General features: G+C 37.6%; 1 protein-coding gene across 2 annotated transcripts; it reads right to left on the bottom strand.

The window, feature by feature from the left end:
• Positions 1-2,296: 2,296 nt before the first annotated feature.
• Positions 2,297-10,497, bottom strand: LOC101158205 (transmembrane channel-like protein 1). 2 transcript variants are annotated; one of them, XM_020706067.2, is made up of 18 exons: positions 10,327-10,497; positions 10,062-10,250; positions 9,865-9,955; positions 9,706-9,787; positions 9,415-9,521; positions 9,208-9,306; positions 8,941-9,083; positions 8,719-8,863; positions 8,447-8,641; positions 7,211-7,390; positions 6,977-7,129; positions 6,205-6,333; positions 6,036-6,103; positions 5,676-5,915; positions 5,476-5,601; positions 5,280-5,358; positions 4,328-4,463; positions 2,297-3,410 (listed from the first exon to the last, which is right to left on the bottom strand). In XM_020706067.2, exons 1-18 carry the CDS (start codon positions 10,479-10,481, stop codon positions 3,268-3,270), a joined length of 2,460 nt encoding a protein of 819 aa, XP_020561726.2. In that variant the 5' UTR covers positions 10,482-10,497; the 3' UTR covers positions 2,297-3,267. The 2 variants fall into 2 exon arrangements, 1 of the variants encoding a protein (XP_020561726.2); XR_002873872.1 differs by lacking the exons at positions 5,280-5,358; positions 5,476-5,601; positions 5,676-5,915; ... (11 more) ...; positions 10,062-10,250; positions 10,327-10,497 and having other exon boundaries at positions 3,270-3,410; positions 4,337-4,603.
• Between the last annotated feature and the right edge of the window lie 751 nt (positions 10,498-11,248).

The following is an 11,248-nucleotide window of genomic DNA, read 5'->3' as shown; positions in this document are numbered from 1 at the left end:
ACAGCTCTTTGCTTTTACCCATCGTGCAATGCTTCTTGTCTAACACCTTGCTGGTGAGAAACCTTTTTAAAAGGCATCAATCAGGACTATACCAGCTGATATTACTTTGCACTAATCGGGGGCAGGTTAACCTTCTGAATACTGACAAACTCCAGCTGCTTTCTTGGCTTGCCAGACCTTTTTACCCCTCCTTTTCTTCATGTGTTCAATACTTATTCCCTGTGCCATTTCACTTTATTACACATAACTTCATTTATGGACATAAATGTTTGGATTTTTTTCTATGTGTGCATTACTTGGGTTGATGAAACCCATGAAAATTTCATGTCAATAGCTCGATTAGAAATATGTTTTTTGAGAGAAATGTTGACGTGTTCAATACTTATTTTCCCCGCTGTACCTCAACTGAGAGACAAAACAAGAAGAAAAAAATCCAGAAAATCACATTGTCTGATTTTTAAATAATGTGTTTGTAAATTAATGTGGAAAATAAGTATTTGGTACTTCAGATGAGTTTGAGTCTTTTTGAATGTTCGTTTATGTTTAGACAAAATATTTTAAAACTTTTTAGATATTGTCTTTAAGCTTCAAAAGGCTTTTACAAAAATCTCTCACAGTTTTATTTTAAGATAACTTATGAAGGTGTAATAAATAATAAGTAACATTCACTGGAATTCTGACCTCTATTCTCTTTTACTTCTTCTCTCCTCCTCTCTTCTATTCTTGATCACTTATTTATTATTTAGTCCTCCATGCCTCTGTTTGGTGTAGTGCGATGCATGCATTCCAGTTTCCTCGTATGTACTCCTGTACCTGGCCGTGGACCACGCCTCTGGCTCGTCTCACGGCCCCAGCTGTCCCCTAATTCCATCTGGATAAAGTCCAGCTGCTACACTATTCAAACATGAAGTTGTAGAATGAGATAGGCTAATTTCTTTCTAAGAGTTCTGGTACATCGCCTTTTCATCCTAGGAGGGGTCCCTCCTTCATGCGGCCATCCCCGAGATTTCTTTTTTTTTTCCCCGGAGTCCATTTGTTTTAGGCGTTTTTCTTTACAGAGAAGGGCGGTCTAAGGCAGAGATGCCCAGTTTAGCTTAGTCTGTTTAATTTAGATTAGCAATTACCTATAGTATTTTATGACTGATTACATGTTCAATTCAATTCAATTCAATTTTATTTGTATAGCCCAAAATCACAACAACAGTCGTCTCGATGGGCTTCGAAGTAAAACATGAACTTAAAAGGATCACGAATACAAAGAGTTCAACAGGAAAATACTAAAATAAACTAACAAACTGACTATGCTATACTGGCATCCCTGCCCTTAGACCCCCCTTCGCGGGAAGGAAAAACTCCCAAAAAAAAACGGATTCCGGAAAAAACGAAGAAACCTCAGGGGTGCCCACATGAAGGAGGGATCCTCCCCCAGGACGGACAGGCGATTTACCAGAACTCTTAGAGAAGAATTAACTTATCTAAATCTACAACTACATATATAAAAGTCCAGCAGACGAGCTTCATCCAGCCGTGGTTGTGGGGACAGTCAAAGGCGCGAGTCGAGCCGGAGACAGGAACCACAGCCAGGTGTAGGAGCAGGAGCAGAGACGAGGTACTCGGTCGGGTACAGAGCAGAGACGAGCCAGAGATGAGCCAGAGGCAGGATCCACAGCCAGGTGTAGGAGCGGGAGCAAAGGCGAGGTACACGGTCAGGAACTGGAGCACGGATGAGCCAACTGTGGTCTGGAAGCACTCCCACTCCCCAGGAGGGGAGAGGAAAAGAGGGACAATACATGAATCGCACTGTACCAAACACAGGCATGGAGAACTAAATGATGAATTATGGTCAAGAATAGAGGAGAGGAAGGGTAGAATTAGAAAAGAAAAGAGGACAGAACCCCAGTGCACCATAATTCCCCAGCTTCAACTTCTAGCAGCCTTTTAAAAGAAATAGTTATTAAGTTTAATTTAAACAAATTAACATTAAGTTAAATAATCTCTAAATACTAACTAGTCTGACAATAAGCCTGTTCAAAGAGGAATGTTTTCAGTCTAACTTTGAAAGTAGAAACTGAGTCGGCCTCTCTTACATGAGCTGGGAGTTTATTCCATAAGACAGGGGCTTGGTGGCTAAACGCTCTACTTCCAACCATACTTTTACAAATTCTAGGAACCACATGTTCTAATACAATTACCAGTATGAAGCTCATTAAGACAACTATTGTTTCAATATGGAGCTATATAAAAAAACTGAACTGAAATAATAAACAAAATGTTTTTATTTGAAGACCCAATCGAATTCAAATTTTTGCACTGGTAACATTGGCTTTGGGTTGTGAGGGGCTGTGAGCTAGCTGGAAAGAGTGTTGGCAAAGGATTGATGGGAAATGAAGACAGGCTTACTCCCTGCCAACAGTCCTGCCCACAACTCAAAGACAAAATTATAATAAACTCTTCCCGTTCTCCAGAAACAATGTCCTAGAACACAATTTTTTTAAATTCAAACATTCAGTGAGAAATATGTGCCACTGAGAGCATAACTCCATGCCATCAAAACTTTGATGGAGTATCTCTTAGCATAATTTTTCAATGAACCACTTACTTGTTATAGTTTTAGCATAAGCATAAAACAATTAAAATCCTCTTTATGTTTTTTAAACATTCCCAAAATCAAAAAGGGCAAACCATTTTACATTGGTAACATCCTGACAATGCGCTTATGATTAAATATCTCAGAGCAGATAGAGAATTGTCTGCTTAATTAGGTCCGTCAATAATGGATTGCTTGATAGGATCTTTCATGCCCAACAGCCCACAGTACAGTCACACACAGAGACACATGATACGTTCAAAGATTTTCATCAGAGTAGCAGACATGTCAGCTACATAATGAGAATTTAAATGAGTGTTTTGTAATGATCAAACTTCATTAATTATAAAAGACATTCTGTTTGGAGCTCCTCTTTATTTATAAAAATGAAACAGTCAATAACTTAGTTTTTGATAAACGATTTGATACTTTCTTGTGGACAAAATTAACAGCAGACTATCATCTTAGTGTAGATCATCAGTCTTGGTGTAATTAAAGATGTTTATGATTTTAATTTTTTTGATTAAAAGATGCTTATGCAATTTGTTTTTTAAATTTTCAAAAAACATCATTTTCAAAATAGAAAAGAGTACTCAAATGTGTATCATGCTCATTGCTTTCATTTTGTCTAAACATGAGTCGCTCTGTAAAGTATTTTTCTCCGCGTTCCTTTGCATTCATTAGTGTCTCTGTAGGCTTGGTGCCCGACGGATCATGGCTTCACTTTGCAGAGGGAAATTGGGCAGGTATCCCGGGGTCCTGTGGCTCATGTGGTTGCTGGGTCTAGGGACTCTGGTTGCTTGTTCCATCTCTCTGTCTCTGGCTGAAGGGAAAAGGTTGCATGTTTTTATTGTAATAAAACTTCCTACAAAGTTGTCTGTAAAAATGAATGTTTATATAAATTTGGGTGGATTTATTAGTTTTCCTAGATTTCGTTTTACTTGTACTTGAGGATAACTGAAATTAGAAACTAAAAAGATTGAGCTAATATTCTTAAAGACCCACGCTAATGAAAATTGGATTTTTGGTCTTTTTAATATGTGCTTGTAGCCTTTTTCTTATAACGAAGGGCATATATTTTAAAAACCTAAGATTAAAACTGAATTTCTTTACACAAATCGTGATGAACCGGGGGCAGATTTAAAAAAAACGCTGTGTGAATAAGCTCTCAGTTGTTACGCAGTAACTGAAATAGGCGAGCCAAAGCCTCCCTGCTCTGCTTCATTCTGATGCATCTACTTGCAGAAAAATAGCCTACAATAACGTCTTGCTTTTCCTCTTCTGAGCTGGCATCTGGCTCTAAGCTGTAACGCTGGATCGCTCCGATATTGCACGATTTTTGTTTGAGATTGCTAATGTTAGCTTGGGGTTGTGAGGGGCTGTAAGGTAGCGGGAGAGAGTGTAAACAAAGGAATGATGGGAAATTAGCAGAGGCTTATTTCCACTCCAACGATCTTGCCCAAAACAGTTTCTAATGTCCTGCTGCCCTGCAGAAACTTTTTCCTAGAAAACGATCCTAGTTTTATTTTACCTGAAAACAGCTAAATCAAAATGAAAAGACCACTGGGAACGATTTTTTTTTACTTCGTTAACATATGTTTTTTGAAACCAAATAAAACTTTTACGTTTTTTTACTGAAAAATGTCACTCTTTCTTTCCTCCACATGCAATATGTTTTGATTATTAAACATGAATGGCTTTCATTTTCTATCTGTCTTGACTTGGGTAATAAGATCTCACCCTCCTGACCTTGGAATGAAGCATTGTTGTTCCTCTGATGGCCTGCAGACTCTAATGCAACTTTTCTTGCCTCCTCCAGATCCATTAATGCTTTTTGTGCGGCCTTCTTGTTTTTCTTCTTGTTTTCCTCATTTTGCTTTGAGAAAAACACACATCATTATCCTCTGCTGCTCTCTGCTGGAGCAATCACACATGCGCAAATGCTGTGAGTCTATGTTTGCTGTTCTGACTTCAAGAGGTCAATAATGATGCTCTCTCAAAAAGTAAGGCCAAAAATGGTTTTCAATTTTTTTTTTTTTTTTTTAATAACATGGGAGTAAGTGGAACAAAATGTAAGTATTTGAAAACTAAATTTTAGGCCTACAAAAATTATTTTTATGATCATTTTCACAGACAATATTTGATAACACGGATTAAAGCACCAGAATTTGAATATTTACTGAGGGTCAAAATTAAATGTGGGCTGAACACATCTGTATTCTTTAATTTGTTGATAGTATATTTGAATAATTTATACACATGAAGAGTGTTCTATCCATGTCTATAATAAAAATATTCCCTGTAGGACAAATATGTTCTTGTGTGTATCGTATATGCTGTAACCTGCTGTTGGATGAATGAGGAAATTTTCAGTTCTAGCAATTGTAAATCGTGGTCGGCGGTCATAGAAGGGTTGGGCAGTTTTTTGCTAGGTCTGGCGGTTTTCAGATGACTTTTGGGCTGGAAAACTGTGACACTATCTGGCAACACTGGTTGGAACCATCATAATGCAAACCACTAATTGAGAGAAAAATAATACATTTACATGACATACATGTCCTATTGCAATATTAATAAATTCCTAAACAATTCTTTATCAACACAGAATAATCCCTCACTGCCTTCACTGCCCTCACCGCCAATTGTTGACTGTGGTTGGTAAAAGCAAAATAATTTTCATTATTTGGATTACCATTTGAAGTTTTTTCTTCAGTTCCACATTTGCCTCTTTGTAGCTCTTAGATGTGGATTGCAGGTAATATATGGCCAATCTGGGATATAAATTGGCATATTAGTAAAGACAGAATCCCTAAAACTCAAATTCTTCTATATATAAAACACTAAAAATCATTTAAGAAAGTGAGTCTTAAAGTATTCTGCTGACTCACACCATCAGTAATATGAAGGGCAGCACCAGCCCAGGGTTGGAAGCATAGCTGAATACTTTACTAAACCAGGCTGGAAAGTCAGACTCCAGCGTCTCACGGATCACATCAAACATCCGGTTCTTGCCGCTTGTGAGAAGACAAACATCATAGAAACACAGCGTATAATCTCTAACGTACAATAAAACAAGAAAGTCTCATACCTGAAGGGTCCACAGTCAAAGGAAGGGGGGATAGTGACAATGGTGTAGATAGCAGGCAGAGTGGACAGGAAGAGAATGACCAGCAGCATGGCCATGTAGAAATTATTAGAGCCTGAAGCTTTGAAGACTCGCTCCTGTGGCACATTGCAGCACATCACAGCCCAGCACTGCAGGTACATGGACACATGTAGCCGCAGGACGTTTAAGGCAGGCAGGCAAGGAGCGTAGAAGGCTCCCATCCTGGAAGCAAATAAAATACTTTGTCATCATTGTATAGGAGATTTATCCACACTAGGTCAGTTAGTACAGGATCCAGCTTGAAGTAAGAATAACTGATTTAGGCATAAAATTTACTCTTGCCATATCATTCCTTGATTGAAGATGAGGCCCAGGACATTTCCGCTGACATCAAACTCAGAGTAAGATGGCTTAAAAGACAACATTAACACCAATTTTATTATAGTCCTTATTTCAAATAAATTCAAATAAAGGATTACACATGTTAACATGAATGGAGGAAAAGACATACAAATCCAGCTTCAAGGTCCCAGCACCAGCAGTGGTTTAGAAAACGAACAAGAACGGCCCGTAAGAAATCACCAATCAGCAGCGTGATATAAGTTGTCATGGTATCAGAGATGATCAGTCGAACAAACTCCTGCAAAAATAAACCAACTAAGTATTATCCAAAAAGCATCTAAACATGTTATTTCTCCAACATTAAGTAAATATGGAGTGGTGTGATTTAAACAAAATGCTCATTATGCTCAATTGATCAAATATGGGCTTTAAACCCAGCTGTTTTTAAAGCTAACACAGAGACTGATTTATTTCCCCCCCAGTATTCCTCATAATTGTCTTTAAAACTTTTTATTGTTTGTTTGGTTGGTTTTCAAAATTACAAAAATAGAATAGAATAGAATAAAACTTAATTGATCCCACTAAGGGGAAATAATCTAAAAAAAAAAACAGTACAACATGCAATGCTTTTTTTGTGCTTTTTTTAACTTAATTAATAAAGCCATTGGTACCCATATTTCCCTGTCTAATAACAATAAACAAGAAGAAAAAAATACAACAGACAGCGAACACCAACAAACATGGATTCCTTAGTTTAAACACAAAATACAACTATAAAATACAATTACCCAGTTAGCTGATAATCTGCAAGAAGCCGTATAAAAACTTTTAAGGAACAGGGAACCACTCATTTGTTTCCAATAGTTTTACAGGCTTTTACAGTCAGTTACATCAGTGAGGTACATTATTTTTTCTTTCTTTACACACACATGTGCGCTGACCTGGCCTACCATGGTCTCCCAGCAGGGCCCTCGGGGCACATCAGCAGGGTGGATGGTGATGGGGGAAGCGGTGAAGTTTTCTGATACAGTGCCATTATAAAGACTTGCTTCCCACATGGTTATGTTAAACTTAACTATCTTTTCCTCCTCCCTCTAGTAAAAAAAAAACACATATGTATAATCAATCCTGAAACGATATTGATTCATCAAAAAAAAAAATGTAAACAGTCATACTTTAACATTAATCTCATCCATGAGTGCAATAATAAAGGTGTAAAGGTTTCCCAAAAAGAGAGCGAAGATGCGACCCAGCTGCCACTGCAGGGCAACACGTGGGTGGTAATTCTCCAGGGTGCTGATAACGTCAAAAAGCATGGGGCAGAACATCCCTAGTAATGACATGACCATGTTTACCTGAGTGGAGGAAACACAACAAGTTCAAGAGAAACAAATTAGCATTTAGTTATGTTTGTGTGCGGAATAGCATTCTATGTTTCACTTATTTGAGTGAAAGAAAACGTGATTTGTTTTATCACAGTCAGTGTTTAGAAAGATAATTAACAGAAACAAACAAAAATTCCACTTTTTAGAGTTTATATTTCTCCTTGGAAACATTTATTTAAAACTATTCAGAGCACTAAAAGTGGAAATGTTCTTAAAGTGAAACAATTGTACATTGCAGCTATTGAAATCTGAATTTTGGTTTATTTATCAGAGATCAATCAATATGACAGAGAGGTTTTTTGGTTTCCAAGATGCTCCCCTGGATTCTCTTCAAACTTTAGTATTTTGACCGATCTTTTCTGTTCAATCACTGCTGATATCCAAAAAAAGAAAGAAAAAACATTATGACACCCTAAATGTGGACTAGAGCAAAATCTCTTTAAAAAATAATTTTCTGACATTCCAATATAGAATTGCTTTTCACCTTTTTACTTCCCCTTATTTGAGGAATCACGGCTGCAATGTAATGATTGTATCCAGATGTTTGTTACACTAACGACCTTCAAGTTGCAGATAAACTTTTTATTTGTCAACAACCTGCTCACTACCAACTGAGTTAGGTGCCTTACTACACCACAAGTAAGGATATAAAAATGCACTTCTTGAAATGTGCATTGGTTTGAATTTCACATTTGGTTGGCACACACATCTTCAACTCTGTATTTTATTTTGTCTTCACATCGAATTTTGGATTCTGTTCTAATTGCATAATGTTGTACATGCTACAAAATGTAAGATTTTTTTTACAAAGTTTTCTTAAAGTTGACCCATATTTCTTTGTATTTAACTACTTATTACCAGTTATAGTGCTTATACCAACTTTCCATGTTGGGTAACTAACAGCAGATTATAAAAGAGGATACTTCTGTGTGTTTGCAGAAATTGTGCTTTTAAAAGTGCCCATGAGATATAAAAAGAAAATTCATTTCCAATAGTTAGTATTTTAATTGTGCACTCTGTTTGCACCTCATTTCTTTCCCACCAGGTGTGATTTTCAAAACCATCCAGGGCAAACTTTTGAGAGCGTCGCACAACAAAGTAAATAAGATATCCGCTTCCTGCCAAGCAGCACAAAACCAGAAAGTTTGCCAGCACTCGCAGGAAACGAGTCAGATGGATGTTGTCGTCCTTCCGACTTTCTTGCTCCTCTAATATCGCCTCCTGCAGACATTGCACAGAAGAGTTTCTGTAAATGGGGACTCTGCTGAACAAGGAAACCACCATTCAGGAGCACTGACCTTGAAGCAAGTGGTGATGGAGGCAAACTTATTGTCTGCCGTTTCAGGGTTCCCTATCAGATAATCCCAACTGGTAAACATCTTCCAGCTGAAGTTGAAACTGTTGTCATCGCCAACTCCTGACTCATTTGCATTGCGAGCCATCCTTTATTAAGCCCAAATGCAACAACACTAAGCAATGTAAAAATGCAGCACTTGCATTCTGATAAAAGCAACACTCACGTTCTTATAACAACCATGTAGCTGTAAGCCACTGTTCCCACACCAACTAAGAAATAAGACAAAGGCATACGGAACTTGAGCCAACCAATGGCACGCTGGTTGCTGTAGAAACCATAGAAGAGGACAGAATATTGGGCATAACCCTGTAGAGACAGTTGGAGGGACAGTCTCAGAATTTTGCGTAACAAACCCTTAAGAAGGAGAATGATTTGAAACAAAAAATAATAATACTGCCATTAAAATGTGATGGTTTGGTTTACAACTGACCCCAAAGTCCCAAAGGACGGCAAAGTCCATAGCAGATGCCTCTTCAGCTCTGGGTACAGTCTTTCTTGGGATGCTCCCGTAAGGTCGCCCCATTAAGGCCTTTCAAAGAATATTGCAGCACAAAACTGATGTTAAAAAATTAACAATTTTTACATTAATTAGAAGGACAAAAAACAACTTATGAAGCAAAGTCAGATAGTTGAATACCTCCGGAACCATGACCAATCCAAAGGTCAGACCAAATAAGATCATGTTGATGCCATACATCCACCTTAAGAAGATGAAGTATGAGGCAACTGAGGAGCCAAAATGACCTGAGCAGCACAAGGAATCAATATAAAAATCCAAGCGTCAAAGTAAAGCATGCACAAAAAATTCCTGTTATTGATCACAGCATACAGTGGGAATATATACATCTGGCAAAGTTAGGAAACATTTGGATGTTAAAGAAATCCAAAGTAATTATGTTTCGAAAGAAAACTCTTTTTAAAAACCTACTCTCTATCTCTTTGATTTTCATTTCCCATGGAATGCAGGCAGTTTTGAAGTTTTCAAAATCTCGTTGGAACTTCATCCACTTCTAAATATTTAATTAGAAAATTATATGTCAGTCCAATATTACAGGATGTAGCATAAGTAAAGTCCATTTCCACTCGCCTTGGTCATCATGACTTTGTATGCGTAGAGTTTCCTGCCTTTTCCTTTCCCCAGAGCTCCCTCGTATTTCTCCAGAAACTGCTGAGACTCCCTGCAAGAATGTGTCTGTGAGTAAATATTTCTGAACTTTCTTTCTGGACCATCTGGACAATTTTTTTTTTTTGGGGGGGGGGGGGGGGGGTAATAAATAAAAGTACCGCAAAGTAACAAGCTTCTTCTTCATTGGCCAGGGCTTTCCTCTCAAACTTTGAATCAGCTTTTTCTTTTCATCCACTGCCTCCTTCAGTTTCTCCAGCTCATCTGGGGACAGACTCTCGGGCTTTACCTCCTTGTCCTCACTGTTTTCTTTATCTTCTGAGTCTTGTTCACTAGTCTTGTGTTCTGAGCTGAGGTGTAATGAAGCTGGGATGTTCATGATGTGTCACATCTTCAGCTGAATGAGTCACACTTGCCAAACCTTACCTTGTTTCGAAAACCTTCTTGCGCTTTTTTTTTCTCTCTTCCCGTGTTTTATCTCTCGTCCCGTGCTTCACAGTGGCTGTCTCTTTTTTGGCACTTTCAACTCTCTTTTTCCCTTTTTCAGTTCTTTCTCCTGCCTCTCCAGCTTTCTCTGACATTCTTCTTTTTTCATTTTTAATATTCTTTTTCACTTTTGCAGTTTTTCCACTTTTCACCTGAGCACCAGCCCCCTCCTCCTGCTCTCTTTTCTTTGCTTCCTGATCATTTTTTACTCTTCCTCTCCTTCCCTTCTCTCTTTTTACAAGTCTTTCCTCAAACTCCTCATTTTCTCTATCAGCTCTGGATCTTTCCCTTCTCTTTGCATTCGCCCTCTTCCTCCTGTCTTTGCTTCCATCTCTTCTTTTCTCACGGTGTCTTTTCTCCTTGTTCCCCCCTTCAAACTGCTCATCACCTATGAAAGACATGCTTTCATTCAGGAAAAGGTGTGAACAAACAAATAAGGAATATTTTTTTAATAAAATAATTTATATTCTTATATTCTATAGAAATTGCATTTTTTTCTCTTACAGTGTTGCAAAATGTGTGCAATAACCAGTAATAAACAATGAATCTTAGTTGACTGTAAACAATATGATCAAGTTGAATTTTTATGCAACATAAGTTCCCACTTACCTTCAAACTCCAAGGCAATGTCAGCTGTGGATAGAAAGAAAGTTGCTGTAAAGAAAACAAACAAAACAAAAGACAAAACTGAGAATAAACTGTTATATGCAGTCAGAACAGAATCCAAACTTTTAGTTCCTTGTTGTGTTGTTCCTGTGATACATCTTTTTTTAACAATAAAAATTCAATTTCGATTAATGAATAATTTAAAATAGTTGATCTTATCAAATTTTTTCTGGTCATGCCAACTGAGATTAGGAAA

This window comes from Oryzias latipes, chromosome 9 (genome assembly GCF_002234675.1).
Source record: "Oryzias latipes chromosome 9, ASM223467v1".
NCBI classification, from domain to species: domain Eukaryota; kingdom Metazoa; phylum Chordata; class Actinopteri; order Beloniformes; family Adrianichthyidae; genus Oryzias; species Oryzias latipes.
This window is presented reverse-complemented; position numbering and strand designations above follow the sequence as displayed.

What these genes read in the sequence shown, in the direction of transcription:
- LOC101158205 (XM_020706067.2), bottom strand. Translation starts at nt 10,481, where the DNA reads ATGTCAGAGAAAGCTGGAGAGGCAGGAGAAAGAACTGAAAAAGGGAAA. An exon ending in CCGTCCTTTGGGACTTTGGG is followed by an intron (nt 9,084 to 9,207) that starts GTCAGTTGTAAA and finishes CTGTCTCTACAG; the next exon opens with GGTTATGCCCAATATTCTGT. An exon ending in TGAAGAAAAAACTTCAAATG is followed by an intron (nt 4,464 to 5,279) that starts GTAATCCAAATA and finishes TTTTTCTCAAAG; the next exon opens with CAAAATGAGGAAAACAAGAA.